The sequence below is a fragment of the Chiloscyllium plagiosum genome, chromosome 1 (genome assembly GCF_004010195.1).
Source record: "Chiloscyllium plagiosum isolate BGI_BamShark_2017 chromosome 1, ASM401019v2, whole genome shotgun sequence".
NCBI classification, from domain to species: domain Eukaryota; kingdom Metazoa; phylum Chordata; class Chondrichthyes; order Orectolobiformes; family Hemiscylliidae; genus Chiloscyllium; species Chiloscyllium plagiosum.
Genome location: NC_057710.1, coordinates 80,487,648 through 80,504,419, shown reverse-complemented (window position 1 = coordinate 80,504,419; position 16,772 = coordinate 80,487,648). Strand labels below are relative to the sequence as shown.

Sequence of the window (16,772 nt, the reverse complement as noted above, 5' to 3'; positions counted from 1 at the left end):
TGATGTCGCCTAGCCAGGGGACGAAACGTTTGCAACAAAAACTTCCAGCTCGGCGAACAGAACCACAGCAACAGTTGTCTTTCTTGACTTCCCTTGTTGTAATTTTCCCTTCAATTTCCTTCTTAAACATCCAGTTTGTCTCTCTTACATAATTTATGCTTACCACAATCCAGCTCGGCGAACAGAACCACAGCAACAGTTGTCTTTCTTGACTTCCCTTGTTGTAATTTTCCCTTCAATTTCCTCCTTAAACATCCAGTTTGTCTCTCTCACATAATTTATGCTTACCACAAAACATACCCCAGTGATCCAAGAATTTAAATCCTTGCAGTATCTCAAGGTTGCCCTATAACATTAGGGGCTTTTACCATTCAGGCGAAATGTATAACATTAGTAAAATTATTGGAGAGATTGAAAATAACATTGTAATTTAGTAACTCTTAATGAAGCTTTACTTTGTAAGAGCAAATACAAAGATCCCAGGAGACTACCTTCAGAAAGAATGCCATATTGCTTGCACATGGTTGAAGGTAGCGTTGCAGTGGACGAGTGGATTTCATTAGTGCAAGGGACCTACAAAGCCATTCATTAAAAGTAAAATTGAAACAAGGAAATAAAAAAAGATTAAAGCAAAATTCTCAATTAAGCACATAAAAATGTCAGTCCTGGTTTGATAGAATGTCAAACAAAATCTTACCATATAGCTAAATTGCAAGCAATACAGTGGAAAAAACTGCCAGTGAGAAGCAAGGAAATTTTCAACAAGAAGTAATAGATATCTTCCTGCAGTCACAGATATTTTTGTACAAATAGTGGTTCATCTATGGATGGATACCCTACAAGTGCCTGTAAGCAAATGAATCTAGAGTAGGTCCCTTTTCTTTTTGCAATTGGCTAATCTTTATATCCACATGTTTATCTTACACTTTTTTTGCTCATGAAGAATTTATTATTTAAAATACATTGAACAATTTTAAATATGTAACGATGTATGTCCTAATCATTTAAAATTATTAAAATCTCTTTTTTTTCTTGACTTACATCAAAGTTCACAATGCATTCAGACCTTGGAAAAATCATTCAGACGATCCTTGACGAATTTTGGAAGAACCCTCCAGTGTTGGCTTCAAGCTCAGCATCCTTTCCATAGTATGTATGATCATCATGTATACCTTAGCTTGGCTCATTAGTAACAAGCTAGCATTTGAGTTAGGCTATGGTTTCAAATGCAGGATAATCCAGGGAAAGCATCAGTGAGGTAGAAATATAGCAGCAGGAGTGCGCCATTCAGCTTCTCGATCTGCTCCACCTTTTGAGATCATAGTTAGCCATCAGTACAACTCTCCTGCACAATCCCCATTTCCTGTATTGTCATTAGGATCCAAACATTGTCCTGTGATAAAGGCCAATTCGCCTTCCTGATCCTGCATCTGCTTTGGATCTTTAATGACTTCAGATCCCTGCACACGTTTCAATTTCTTCATTTAAAATATACTTTGTTCCTCCATTTCTTCTATGAAAGTGGATAACTTCATGCTTGTCTACATTATTTTCCACATGCCTTTTTCTTGCCCACTCATTCATTCTCTCCAAATCCCTTATAACTTCTCTGTGTTGTTCCTATCCAATTTTGTGGCATCTGCTAACTTGGACATAATACATTTGGTTCCCACATCCAAACTATTGGTATATATTGGGTACAATGGTTGCCCCCTCCCCCAATTCCTTTCACTAATCCATGTTGACTCTGCTCATTTAGATTATTTTCTAAGTGTCCAGATATTCCATCTTTTATAATGGATTCTAGTATTTTCTGTATTTTTGATATCAAACTAATAGGTTTGTAATTTACTGTTTTCTTGTTCTCACATTCTTTTAAAATGTGGGATTATATTTGTAACCTTTCAATCTGTAAATAGCATTCTAGAATTTATAGGATTTTAAAAGATTATCACTGATCCATACACTATCTCCATAGCCACCTCTCTAAATACTCTAGAATTTGTTGACTTTCAGTACCATGACTTTGATTTGTTATTTAGTATTAATAATTTTCTTTGATTGCACATTCTTGCAGATCCATTAGATCTTTGATTTCTAGGACATTTGTGTCTTCCTTCACAAAAATGGACATAAAGTAATCATTTAGAATGAACTCACATTTGTCTTTGCTGGTTATTTGCTTTTTATACATCTGTAGATGCTTTACTGTCTTTGCTTGTGTTTCATGTTGTTTGGTTTCATCTTCTATTCTCTTTTTAGTTTCTTGGTCCTCCTATGCTCCATTCTAAAAGTCCCTCAATTGATGTACATTTATTGTTTGTCTTGTGTTCCTTAAAGGAATATATGTTCGTTGTAACTATTTGTTAATTCCTTAACTACTAGCCATTGCTGACTACCGCCAGACCTGTTAACTTAATTTATCAATCCATCACAACCAACTTACCCCTTTAATAGTTTTAATCTGAGACATTTTCACATTGAGCAACATCATTTTTAAACTTAGTGGGAATTTCCAAAATATTATGGTTACTCTTCACTATTTTGCAGCAAAATATTAATTAATCTTATCAAAGTGCTTCTGGTATTGGATGGGGTTACATTGTTGAAGATTGTATTTTACATAGGAACAGAGCACAAAGGTAGGAGTAGGCCACAAGCTGTTCAAATCTACTATACTATTCAAAAAGCGCAGCGTTGATCTTTGACCTTAAATTCACCTTCTTGCCCATTCCCTTTATACCTTGATTCCCTGAACAAGCAACACCCTGTCTCCGCTCCGATTTGAATATAACCAATGAGGAAGCATCCAGAGTCATGCAAAGATTCATATGAGTGAACAAATTTCAGCTTGTCTCAATTTGAAATAACTGTCCCTTTAATCTGAAGCTAAGCTTCCTTGTCCTGGACTCTTGAGCCAGGAGTAAGAGCCTTACAGCAGATGGCAGCTGTTCATTATTCTGCCTTTCACAGTACCCCCACATGCACCTTTTTTTTTTACTTGTCCTATTACAACTTATTTTGGCTCTATACAGTGATTTAATCTTGTGTATTACATCATATCATAGAATTTCCCTTAGTTCTTTTTCTTCTCTCTTCTCTCCCATCCCCCCGCCTCCATTTCACTTGTGTTTATAATTTTTCAGTTCTGATGTCACATTAACTACATTTTGCTTTTCTTCACATTCCCACCGTCCCAAATATTTTCATCATGTTCCATTTTTGTTTCAGACTTCCAACATTTACTCTGTTTCTTTTTGTCCTTGCTCTGGTTTTGTCCATTCGTTTATCCTCCATTTGGGCTAATAAATTATTCCAAACTCATAAATTTTTATCATGTAAACTGTTATGTCCTCTGGTGCCACTTTATCTACTATACTCGTTGCATCAAAAGCACTAATCGATTAGTCAAGTGAAATCTCCCCCTTGTCCGTTTTGATGCTATGTGATCATTATGTATTTTAAAGTGGCCAGTCACTAATTCCATAGTAATGGATTTCAGCACTTTCTGGCAGCTGATGTAAGACTAATTGGCCTGTAGGTCTGTTTATCTGTCTCCCTTTCTGTCTTGAATATTTCTGTTACATTTGTTACTTTCCAAACCACTGGAGCTATTCCAGGTTCTTGGGTGATCACAGTCAGTGAATCTCCTATTTCTGCAACTGCCTTTTTCAGACCTCTAGGATGTATACTATAAAGCCCAGAAGGTTTGTTGGATTTTGCTTCCATTAATTTCTCTCATTTTTCTTTACAAACATTATTTCTGGCCTGGTTTTTACAACCTTCCACTGTGAGCATGGGCACAAAATATTTGTTCAATATCTGCCATTTCCTTATCTCCCATTAAAACTTTTCTTTCAGCTATTACATTTACTTTTGCTTCTCTCTGCTCTATCCATATTTGTAGAAGCTCTTTACAACCTGTTTTCTTGGTTCATGCTAGTTTAGTTTCATTTATTACAGTCATGGAGATATACGGCACTGAAGCAACCTCTTTGGTCCAACTCATCCAGGCCGACCAGACATCCTAAATAAGTCGAGACCCATTTGCCATCTTTTGGCCCATATCCTGGTGCCTTTTAACTGTTGCACCAATTCCTCTGGTAGATCATTCCATATACGCACCAACCTCTGTGTGAAAAAGTTGCCCCTTTGGTGCCTTTTAAATCTTTCCACTCTCCCCATTAAACCTATGCACTTTAGTTTTGGACTCCCCTACCATGGGGGAAAAGACCTTGACTATTCACCCTATCTATGCTCCTCATGATTGTATAAATCTCTCAGGTGACCCTTCTGATGATCCAGAGAAAACAGCCCCAGTTTATTCCTCCTCTCCCTGTAGCTCAAGCCCTGGCAATATCCTTGTAAATCTTTCCTGAATTCTTTCGAGTTTAGCAACATCTTTCCTTTAGCAGGGAAACCAGAATTGAATGCAGTAGTTCAAAAATACCCCAACCAATGTCCTGGTCTCGCGGTAACATGACCTCCCAACTCCTATACTCGAAGCACTGACCAGTAAGGCTGCCTTTAGCCAGTCCACCTGTGATCTTACATTCAAGGAACTATGAACCTGCATTCTAAGGTCACTTTTTTGGCAACAGTCCCCAGGACTGTAAAATCCTGCCTTACCAATACGTGGCACCTCACATTTATCCAGATTAAACTCCATCTGCATTGTTTTCAACTTCTCTCATTTTTGGTCATCTTTGATTTCTAAAATGCTTCCAATTCTCAGACTAAATACTTTTCTTGGCAACATTGTGGACCTATTATTCTATCTATACTATCATTAACCTCTTTAACAATGAATGGGTCACCATTTCTACAGAGGTTTTCCTCCAACAGAACGTGGTATTTTCGAGCAGATGTAGACCACTTGCTGCACCATTCAGTAGCAGAGTCAATCTTGCTGTGCTGTCAGCACTGTTTTCCTGTTTGCACCCCATAAACCTTGACTTCCATTCCTTTAACATTCCTTTTGAGGAGAATTTGTTTTTCATTATCTTTGTATTTTTGAGGTTTATGCATTAGCTCTTTAAATATACTCATTGCTTATCCAGTGTTGACCTTTTAAAATCTAATTTCCCAGTCTACTTTAGCCAATTTACCCCTCATAGTTGGCTTTAATTACATTCAATACGAAACAGTATTATATTTGTGCCTGTCTCTACCATAGTCATTGTAATGATCAGTGTTCTCCAGAAGACTGTTTGCAATGAGATTACTAATTAAATCTGTCTCATTGAGTTGAGATCTAAAATAGCCTCTTCCTTATTTGCTTCATGATGTGTTGTTTCATGAAGCTTTATCACCACATTCTTCAAACTCTTTCACTTCTGCTATACCAGTTTGCTCTGTCCAGTCCATTTGAAGGTTAAAATCCATCATTATTGCAATGTCATTGCTAAAAAGAATAGTTTTATTTCTCCCCTAGTTAGTCTGTGTCGATGTGATATGAGAATGAGAGATTTTTATTACAGTAAGCCAGTTGTTCCTTTATTTTTCTCGGAAGTCCCTATTTGGCACACAAAATCTTTTGTTTTTTTCCAGTTTGTCATACGTTTTGAAATTTGGGTACTATTCCAAAGCTTTGTTTTAATTGTTGCCCATCTTTTGAATTGTTGCAAACTACACATGGCAGAAGTCCAGCTTTTTAAAGGTTATTTCAGTATTTGATTGCAACTGTAAATATTTCTAAAATTTAACACATGTTTTGATATTTTTCTAATTTTTAATCTTTACACATCTTTCAGTCGTTTTAGTGGTCCTACTACTGTGGCTCCTTACTCCTCTCAGGGATATCCATTTATTCCACCATATCCTACTCAGGAGTCTACTGTTCCTTGTCCTCCGGATTCAGTTACAGGCCCAGGCTTTAGTAGCTCTAGACCTGCTGCTCCTGCTTATGGATTGATTACAGATTTGCCTTTACCAGTTCCCACAGCTGACTCATCAGAACAGGTAAATGTAAACTGGAATTCAGCGTTTAGAACATCAGGCATTATCTTCAGTTTTTGCAATGCTTTTTACTTCTAAGTGCAGATCTCTCTCTTGTGTGCTCATGCACGCTCTCTTGCTCGTTTCCCCCCCCACCCATGTGCTAAAATTTACTTGCAGCAGATAGTGACTGGTTCACAACTTATGAAACCTCTGGCTTATTGGTGAAAAGCTGCAATTAGCAGTAACTGGGAAGGAGAAAACAAACAGGCTTTCTTTGGGCTTTAGGTGTTTTTGCTGTGGAGATAAAGACAGCAGCTTCCTTTCTGGAGTTCTGAAGGCTTCTAACATCTCATTACTGTGCACAAACTGTTTAGCTACATGGGAACCAATCACATAGTTATTGATAAACAGAAAACCTTTGTGATCAACAATTTGGTCCCTCTAGCCATACATTGGGGTCAGTGCAGGAGGTTTTTGACTCTTGTATTTTCTGTGTGCCCTAGATGCAGATTTGTCATCAATAAAGGGCAGTGCAACAGTACCATCACAAAATCCAAAAAATGCATAAGTTGGACAAAATTAGTCTGTAGCCTAAAGAAATTTGTATTTAAACATTCACAGTGAATCAAGTTTGTCTTCAAACAAGAATAAAGAATTTCAAATTTACCCCAGCCTTTGAGAAGGCAATGATGAGCCATCTTTTAAACTGTTACTGTCCTTGATGGGTAGCACATATGAATTCAGCCAGAGCAAAGGAAAGGAGGCGCAGTTTGAAATCAGGTTCATGTATTATTCAAAAGGGAACTTGCAGCGTTACAAGTGGTCAATTCATATGCATCTGCTGCCCTTTTTCTTTGAGCAAATAGAGATCCCAGCTGTGGAAGGTGCTGTTGCTTACATTATATACCTCTATGTAATGAGTGTAAATTGTAAATAACTATAGCCCAAGCATAGATCCTTGCTGTACCCTGCTAGTTAATGCCTCTCCTCAACCTTGAAATATTCTTTTTTTTTATCTCTGCTTCCTGTTTACTAACCTCTGATACTGTAATATATCTTTTATTAAATTAGTCCTAATATTAGATAATTTTGTTTGGCTCGTTTTAAAAATCTAACTATTTTACCTTCATTGATTCCTGGCAATAGAGTAAATAGGAAATCAGGTGAACAGGACAAGATTCATAACAGTCTCTGAATCCTTGACAAAAGCTCTGAATGGTGACTTTGCTTTTATCGTCTTTTGTTTATGATTCGGCTAACTGTTGAGAAGGAGACTAAGAATGTTTATTTACATTGGTAGATGTACGGTAATAAAATTGTTCAAGGTAAGTTTTGGTTAGAGCCATTTTATTCGGTATTTATTTAATTATACAAACAGATGAGGCAAGGTAGTTAACAGTTTTTTTCTTTAAATGCTGTAAAGGGTTTTATGCTTGGAGAAACTCTTAGAGTGGCTAAGATTAGACAAATTTGAACGATAATTTCTTAAAAGATCAACAATTGGGATTTTAACGTGCTTTATTTGAAGTGAAAATCAGAATTAACAAATCTTCTGTGAAAGTACTTTGATTATAGTCATATAGTATGTGTAAGAAACAAGAAATTAATTTATTTTCAGTCTTGTTTATTATCCTTGTATCTTTCTAATACTTTCATGATCATTGGAACAGACTACTCGTACTTTTTTTAAAAAAAGTTTTTAACACTAAAATTATATCATTACACAAGTCAGTTAATTTTTTTGTATGCACAAATTGAAATAAAACTAAAATAGGTCACTTGATAAGTGGTTTTCCTTTGTCAGGATGATTGGTGCATCTGCAGTGCTGTAAGGGTGTTTGGATTTGGAGTTGGCACTATTGAAGTGATGTAGTTCCTAATCAGGATGGTGTATTGAGGGGATATTTGCGAATGTAGTGTTCCCAATATTCTCTTTACAGTAGAGAAATATTGTTATAATTTTCAAAACATGCAACTTAGGATGCAAACGGTTTTTATTGTTTGTTTTAGTTAGGTTTGAATGGTCATAGTTACAAGATGCCAGATCTCCCTGACCACTTTGCAGAGCTCCATGAACTCAGGTATGCATATAGGTTTTAAGATGTAATAATACAATCTATTGTACTGACTGGAATTTGTTTTTTTTTAATAAGTAGTACAATTCAACAGTGGTGTAGTTATTTTTTAATTCATTTAAGCAGAACTGATATGCTAATTCTATATAGAAAATGTTGTGAGCATTTGAAGTTAGGATCTGAGAGCTCATTTGAGTACACCAGATTTCTGCCCATTCACTTTGTAACATGTTGTACTTGTTCAGAAGTCACACAACACCAGGTTATTGTCCAGTGGGCTTATTTGAAATCACATGCTTTTGGACCACTGCTGCTTCGTCAGATAAAGTGGAGAAAAGTGCACAGGCACAGAATTTATAGGCAGAAAGATCAAAAGATCAAACATATGATGCGAGTGGAGTGTCGAGTGGCTGAACAATAAGTCTGCAGGTGATCAAAAGTGTCAACAGCTGAAAAGTAAGTGAAGGGTTTACCTGTAATCCAATTAATTGAGGCAGGGAGATAATTACAAAAACTTTAAGGAGACAAACCAAACAGCTGGAATAACATGACAGGTCTGAGTTACATGCTGCGAGTCTAACCCAAATAACAAGTAATCTAAAACTGTTTTAGGATAGAGAGATCATAACAAGTTATCAACGTAATGGTGTCAAAATCCGACAATAAGGACGATTTAACAGATACAGAACAGTATGGTGGGTTTACATGTAACATGACGTGAACCCATTGAGGCCATGTTAATGGGGACGGAACTTGGCTATCAGTTTCTGCTCAGAGTTTCTGCGTTATGTATCTCGAGGGCTGCCTACCCAAAGATCGCAGACTGAATGTCCTTGACCACTGAAATGTTCCCCGACCGGAAAGGGAACATTTCTGTGTAGTGATTGTTACGTGGCATCCGTTCATTGTTGTCATCTGCGTGGTCTCGCCAATATACCATGCCTCGGGGCATCCTTGTCTGCAGTGTATGAGGTGGACAACATTAGCCGAGTCTCTCAAGTATCTGCCATATATGTAGTGGGTGGTCTTCCCATGAGTGATGCTCGTATCTATGCCGACGATCTGGCATGTCTTGCATGTGTTTCTGTGGTAGTGTTGTCTGGTGTTGTGGCTATGTTCTGAAGGCTGGATAGTTTGTGGTGAATGATGGTCTACTTAAGGTTTTGCAGTTGTTTGAAGGTGAGAAGTGGAGGTATAGGGATGACCTTGGGATCTTCGTCGTCATGATGACTTGTTCTTCGCAGTCTTCAACATGGTGTAGTTTCTCTGTTCTGGCAAATTACTGGATCACGGAGGGTACTCTATCGGTTGTGTGCTGTGTCTGTGTTCTGAGGAGGTTGAGGTTTCTTACTGTGACACATCAGAATTGACTATCAGTGAGTTGAGCATAGTATCCCTTTTATATGAGGGTGTCTGTCAACATTAAGTTTCCGTTGCATTCCACCTTCTCTGAGCAGATCCTGTGTATGCACAGGGCTTGTCCGTCGGGGTATTGTACTTGTGACATAATGTTTCTAATCTATATTTACATTTCCCCTTCAAGATTTCAGTTATAGATTATAAGGTTCCATTTGTAATAGCATTGATCTATGTGAATCTATTCTAATTGTACACTGCAAAAGGTGGTAGTTTGTTTTTTGTGCTTCACTTCTACGTTAGAGCATTCTTCAAATTGGTTTTCTGTATTTTAAAAAATAATGTCGACATGATTTGTGGCGTATGCATGGATTAAATTGTATCAGTTTGTTTAAGCCTACTTCACCTGACATAGCTCTGGGTTTTGACTCTTTGTGCGTATGAATGTTTGGCAATTCCAGTTCTTTCTTTGAGTAACTGGTGTTGCCTTTCAGGTTGTAAGACAAGTTCCCAACACAGGAGTATTTTGAGAGTCACCGACATGAGTCTAAACAATTGAAATTGCTACTTATGGCTATCTCAGCACTCCTTTTTGGCTGCATGTACTTATTATTAAAAACATCTTACATGCACTTGGGTTTAAATTTGTTGTGCATGCATATTGACTGACATGGTAACACAAATATGCTATTATCAAAAATTACATTTACCAAATACGGAATGGTTAAGGTACACAAGCACACCATGTAATTTGAGCATTGTGGTTATGAATCTTGTTTTTCTTATTTAAAATTACTATTAAACACATCTGGATTCTCAAGTAAACAAATATATTGAGTGGCTAATATATTCAGCAATTTGTTATGCAAATAATCCAATTATCCAAATAAATACTCAGCAAGGAATGCAATATCTGTAAAGAGAGAAACAGCGTTAACACTCTGGATTAATGAGTTTGTTTCAGAGCTGGGAAAAGTCAGGAAAATAATAGGTCTCAGGGGAGTTTTTTTTTAAAAAAGAGGGTGAGTAAATCAATAAAAGGAAAGTCTGATGGGTTGGAACTCTAGTTGGTTGAGCAAGGTGAAGATTAGTGGCAGTGGGACCAGAAATAAAAGGTGTCCAGAGATGGTGTGAGCAGCTGTTGTCTGGAAAAGAAGTTGCTCCTTAATCAAATAACAAAAATAGATTACCATCAATAGTTCAGAAAATTTAGGGAACAAGATGAAAACTTAAAACTAATCCTCGTACTTCTTTAATTTAAGTAGCTGTCTATTGGTTCTTAATTATTCCGATGTTCAAGTTGTTTGATTTACGAGATATGAAATTTAGCTGACTGAGATTGTAATGAGCATTAAAAATACACCAATTGATCTTGATTATTTATCTGGTTTTGTTAGGAAATATTTGTATACCTGTGTTGCAAGTATATGCTTATTTCATTTTGATTTTTCTTAATGATATTTATGAATTGACTTTTATAGTACAGCAGAATTGACTGATTTAAATGAGAATGAAGTTCTGCTACTGGAGCATTTCATCAGTTTGCCACAATTGAAACAGATCTGCACTGACAAAGATGATCTGATTAATTACATCGAGGAGCTAGCAAGTATGTTTAGTTCTGCTTGTCATTCTATAAAATTTTCTTTGATTAATTGGTATAGTATCATAAACTTATTTTTGTTTCTTGGAAGAAAAAAACCTACAACTTGAACCTAAGCTGGAAGCAGAAAGACAAGAGCTGTTAGATAAAGTAAGACAATGGCTATTATATTTTTGTTTTTATATTGTAAAAATTATATTGTATGTAATACTAGTTATTTGTTTTCAGTATGATCAGCTAACTCAACTGAAAAGTAATTTTGAGAAAAAATTGCAAAGACAACATGAACTAAGTGAGGTAAGTGATGCTTCCTGTGTGACGTCTGTCATTTAATAAAATGTTTGAGGCTATTTTATAAAGAATGTAATAGACATTTAGAAATGCATAATCGAATCAAGCGGAATCAGCATGGCTTCATGACTGGGGACATTGTGTCTGACAATTTTATGAAAGTTCTTTGAGGCAATCAAAAGCTTCATAGGTAAAAGGGAACCAGAGATGTAATCTCTTTGAATTTTCACAAGATGTTCTATAAAGTACCATTAGACTACTTATTAAGATAAAAACACATGGTCTTGCAAATGGGCAAAGTGATATCATGCAGTTTGGTAAGAGAAATAGAAGGTTACTGTTTAACACAGATGAGAAGGAATTTCTTTTCTGCATGTAGTGTATCTGTGGAGTTATTTCCCAGAGTGGGTTGTAGAGCCTATGACCTCAAGTATATTCTAGGCTGAGCTTGGCAGATTTTTAATCTCATTTAAATAGCAGAGCAAACTCCATGAGCTGAATGCCCTACTACTGCTCCTGCATGTCATGGTTCATCTTTTTGCTTCACTGAATATTGTACAGTTCAAAATTTCAACCAAATACTCTGTCAAGATTGCAAATTTAAGAGGCAAACTAATATTTATACTAGATAATGAGAGTGCTGATTGGTTGATTGGCAAGTGGAATCTTAACTGAATTAACTGAACTACATGCTGCATGGGGAGAGGGAATAATATAATCCAAAATGATTGATATTTTCTGTTGTGAGTGAAATCAAGGAACTTTTCTCTGTTTAATTAAAGAATTATTAACCAATGTTGCTCTACAATGACCCAATCCATTAGCCCTAATTATCTGTAAATTTTCAAAAGTATAAAGGAGGACTGGGAACGTGGATTTCCTGTAGAATATGAGGTAGAACAACTTCTCTCTCCATTTCCATCCAGCAAGAGGTTAAATTGACAGCTTAGCTAGTGGCCAAACGGAAAAGGTAGGCAACTACAAACTGGGACCACTTTTTTCCCCAGATTATCCCTGGCGATAGAAGGGGATGCGATCAGGACCGGAAGATCAGAAGAGTTCAAGGAGAGATTGAGATGGGTAGTTGCGGTTGAAAGGATGGGGCCAAGGATTTTCTGTGGAATGGATGCAGCACTCATCCTCAGGGCTCACAAGAAATGCTCGAGGGTGTGCGCTTGTGGAGTCAGTAGCTTTTGACTGCCTTTGAATACTGAGTTTCCCAACCAGTGGGAGACCCATTCAGCTGCAATTAATTTTAATTCAGGCTCTCAATTACAGTGTGGAGCCTGTAGGTTAATGAAATTACACCTCTACCCTATTGAATATCCAGACAATATGATATCAGCATATTGCAAAAATCAATGTATGTGTGCTTCATATGCTGAATGCTCTCTGTGTTGAACTGTAGAATTCCCCCCCCCCCCCTCTGGAGGAAAGAGAAGTGTAATTGCAGCAGTCACCTAGAATTTGCAATACCCAGGAGCATGAATTAAATGTTGTTAAACTAAGCTTTGTACAACCTGCAATCCTTCAGTATGTGTGAAGTTTTAATAACTGAACTCTTTTTGGATCTTCAGAGCTGCAGTTTAAGTGCCCTGCAGGCCAGGTTGAAAGTAGCAGCTCATCAAGCAGAAGAAGAATCTGATGTGATTGCTGATGAATTCCTCGAAGGCAAAGTTGAAATTGACGATTTTCTCAACAGCTTCATGGATAAAAGAACAGTATGTATCAACTTTCTATGATTTACACGGTGATCATATTTCTTGGTATGAAATGTACTTACTTTCAGTATGTTGAAAAAGAATACTTTGAACACTCCTATTTCAAAGAAACAGGTACTGAAGAATAGTCTTTTCTGGTTGTCATTTATATCCTCGCGTCAGTATTCCCCACTGATGGGGAATAGAGGCTTTGGTGAGACAGGAAATGAGTCACTTGCTGCAGAATTTCTAGTCCTTGATGTGCTCTTATAGCTGCAGTGTTTCTGTGACTGGTTCAGTTTCCAGTAGATGGTAACACCCAGGATGTTTGATAGTGAAGAATTCAGTACTGAATGTTGATTGGGTCATCTTTTGTTGGAGAACCTGATTTGATACTTAAAAATGAATCATTTAACGTTGTATTTTCTTGGTAATTCTTCGTGTAAATTAATTCCCAATGTTAGTTGTTTCTTCACGATTAAAATTGTTAAATTATTGCTTTAACTGTGTGAAAGAGTTATCACCATTTCTTAACAATCTTTTGGAACTGCAAATGGTGACATTAGAATGTGTCTACCTTCAAGTGAATTCAGCACCTGATCGTTTTTAAGCTCAAGCAACTGGTTGGCACTAGCTTTATCATTTAAATTCAAGGCTTTACCGCCTCATGATCAGTCTATCAGTGACTAATTCCAGTAAATCGTGTTGTCTGTATAGGACTTTGAGGCCACAGCTAGAATATTATGTGCTGTTCTGGTCTCAGCACTTGAGGAAGAAAGTGATTCCCCGGAGGAGGTGCAAAGGAGATTCAACAGGATGTTGGGTGTGATAAAGCATTTTAGTTGTGAAGTGAGTCTGGATAAACTCTAGTTTTCTATTGAGCAGGGAAGGTTGAGGGGCAACCTGACGAAGGTGTATAAAGTTGAGGCATGGACAGGGTGAATAGAAAGCAGCTGTTCCCCTTAGTTGAAGGGTCACTAACAAGGGGGCATAACTTTAAGGTGCAAGGCAAGGGAGTTCAGGAATGAGTCTTGCATACTGAGGGTGAGGAGGATTCTGGAGTGCATTGGTTGGGTGGGTAGTTGAGGCAGGAAACCTCATGACCTTTTATAGAACATAGAAGAGTACAGCGCAGTACAGGCCCTTTGGCCCTCGATGTTGCGCCGAGCCAAGCCCACCTAACCTACACTAGCCCACTATCCTCCATATGCATTTAAAAAGCATTTAGATGAAAACTTGGAATATCATAGCATTGAAGCTATGGGCCTAGTACTGGCAGGTGGGACTATAAAAGATTTAATGTAGCTTTGGTGGTACAGAGTTGATGAGCTGAAAGCCTCTTCTGTCCTCTATGATTCTAATGTTATACAAGTGGCATTTATTTATGACTTTTAATTGAGAAACATTTACCAAGGAACCCATGGGAGCACTATCTGATACCAAATGGAAATACTCGGATACGTGATGAACTGATCAGAGTTTTAAAATGTTTAAAGAAGGTGAAGCAGACAGTTAGGGATAGAATTCCAGAGTTTAGAGCCCTTGATATCTGAAGGTATAGGCCCCAATAGTGGCATGAAGATTGACCCAGAATTGAAGGAATACAAAGTTTTTACAAGGATTGCAGGGCAGGAGGCAGTTGGAGAGATAGGATGGACAAGACCACGTTATAAATTGAATGAGTGTTTTTGTATTCTCCTTCAATATTGGCTGAGCTGTCTTTGGAAATGGTGTAACTCAATGGTCTTGAAAGAGCGAAGCTCAGCAATGTTTTATAAAGTTCCTTTCAGGAGCTAACAATGAAACAAGAATTGAATTGAATTTATTGTCACGTGTACCGAGGCACAATGAAAAGCTTTGTCTTGTAAGCAATACAGGCAGATCACAGTGGTAAGTAGCATAGATAAGTAAACCAGAGGTAAACAGCGGCAAAAATACAGGTATAGGCGAATGTTAAGATTTTGTGAGGCCATTCAGTATTTTAACAACAGTAGGGCAGAAACTGTTTCAAAACCTGCTGGTGTGTGTGCTCTGCTTCTGAACCTTCTCCCTGATGGTAGAGGTTGTGGAAAAATACTGCCAGGGTGGGATAGATCTTTAAGAATGCTGCCTGTCTTTCCTTGACAGTGAGCCTGGTAGATGGATTCTATAAGTGGGAGGTTGGCCTTTGTGATTGTCCGGGCCGAGTTCACCACTCTCTGTAACCATCTCCAATCTTGAATGGTACAGTTGCCTTACCAGATAGTGATACATCCAGACAGAATGCTCTTGATGGCACACCTATAAAAGTTAGCAAGGGTATTCACCGTCATGCCAAATCTCCTCAGCTGCCTGAGGAAGAAGAGATGTTGGGCTTTTGTAACTAGTGTGTCCACATGAAGAGTTCAAGAAGCCTTGTTGTGGATGACCACTCCCAGGAGAAGAAATTAATGGTCAGAGGATTAACAGGATTGGAATTGCGTGAAATAGGTAATGGGTCAAATGGAGAGGGCATTGATGTGTCCCCATGGCTTCTAAGTTAAATATGTAGTTTAGAAATCTTAAAGATTATTTGGTTTTGACAGAATTATTGCAGAGTACAGTGTTTCAAATTAAGAATGAAGAAGGGCTTATGCCCGAAACGTCGATTCTCCTGCTCCTCGGATGCTGCCTGGCCTGCTGTGTTTTTCCAGCACCACATTTTTCAACTGTTTCAAATTATTACCAACTTTACTATTCTTGAAGTGTTGGGCATGAACTCAGTTTTTGGCACTATTGCATGACAATATACAATAAGTATGATTCGGAGATGCCGGTGTTGGACTGGGGTGTACAAAGTTAAAAATCACATAACACCAGGTTATAGTCCAACAGGTTTAATTGGAAGCACACTAGCTTTCGGAGCGACGCTCCTTCATCAGGTGATTGTGGAGAGCTCGATCGTAACACAGAATTTATAGCAAAAATTTGCAGTGTGATGTAACTGAAATTATACATTGAAGAATTGATTGTCTGTTAACAGACAATTATAACAATGTATAATTTCAGTTACATCACACTGCAAATATTTGCTATAAATTCTGTGTTACGATCGAGCCCTCCACAATCACCTGATGAAGGAGCGTCGCTCCGAAAGCTAGTGTACTTCCAATTAAACCTGTTGGACTATAATCTGGTGTTGTGTGATTTTTAACTTTGTACAATAAGTATGGACATTTTTGGAAGGTATACCTAAATTATCACTTACTTGCTTTGTTTCACCAGCTTTGTCACTGTAGACGGGCAAAGGAAGAGAAGCTTCAGCATTTAATGACACAACATGGACAGTACCTTACACAATAGGTAAAGTTTAATTGAGAGTTCACCAAGAATCTTAAGGTAGAGAAATGAAAATGAAATACTTAATCATTGAACAACTGATGAAAATATATATAGTCATTTCTGATTTGATGTTCATGCCAAATGTTAATGTACACTGTTTCCATACTTGCACAGGAATTGGAAGTTCTGATTTATTGTTTGCTCAATGCTTTACTAATAAGGCATCCTCCTGTATTTGATTATGCTAATTTTTTTTATCAAATAAGAGTTTAAGTCATACATCATAGAAACAGACCCTTCAGCACATCGTGTCTGTGCTGATCAATGAACACCAAATTACATTAATCCCATTTACTTGCACTTGGTCCATTGCCAACTATACCCTGACATTTTAAGTGATCCTTCAGATGCTGCTTAAATGTTGCAAGAGTAACTGCCTCCTCCACCCTCGGACAGATCGTTGCATATTCCTATATTTGCCCGAAACATCGATTCTCTTGCCCCTCG

The 16,772-nt window shown here is 37.5% G+C and overlaps 1 protein-coding gene across 4 annotated transcripts in view; it reads left to right on the top strand.

The window, feature by feature from the left end:
- The window catches only part of vps37a (VPS37A subunit of ESCRT-I), a 45,090-nt gene that overhangs the window by 21,599 nt on the left and 6,719 nt on the right, over positions 1-16,772 (top strand). For 3 of the 4 annotated variants that reach the window (XM_043690127.1, XM_043690135.1, XM_043690144.1), the window contains exons 4-11: positions 1,049-1,149; positions 5,754-5,961; positions 7,951-8,021; positions 10,853-10,980; positions 11,066-11,124; positions 11,203-11,271; positions 12,843-12,986; positions 16,209-16,286. In XM_043690127.1, the coding sequence (XP_043546062.1) occupies positions 1,049-1,149; positions 5,754-5,961; positions 7,951-8,021; positions 10,853-10,980; positions 11,066-11,124; positions 11,203-11,271; positions 12,843-12,986; positions 16,209-16,286 (858 nt within the window). Of the gene's footprint in view, positions 1-1,048; positions 1,150-5,753; positions 5,962-7,950; positions 8,022-10,852; positions 10,981-11,065; positions 11,125-11,202; positions 11,272-12,842; positions 12,987-16,208; positions 16,323-16,772 lie in introns of all 4 variants that reach the window. The other variant, XM_043690152.1, reaches the window with a different exon arrangement.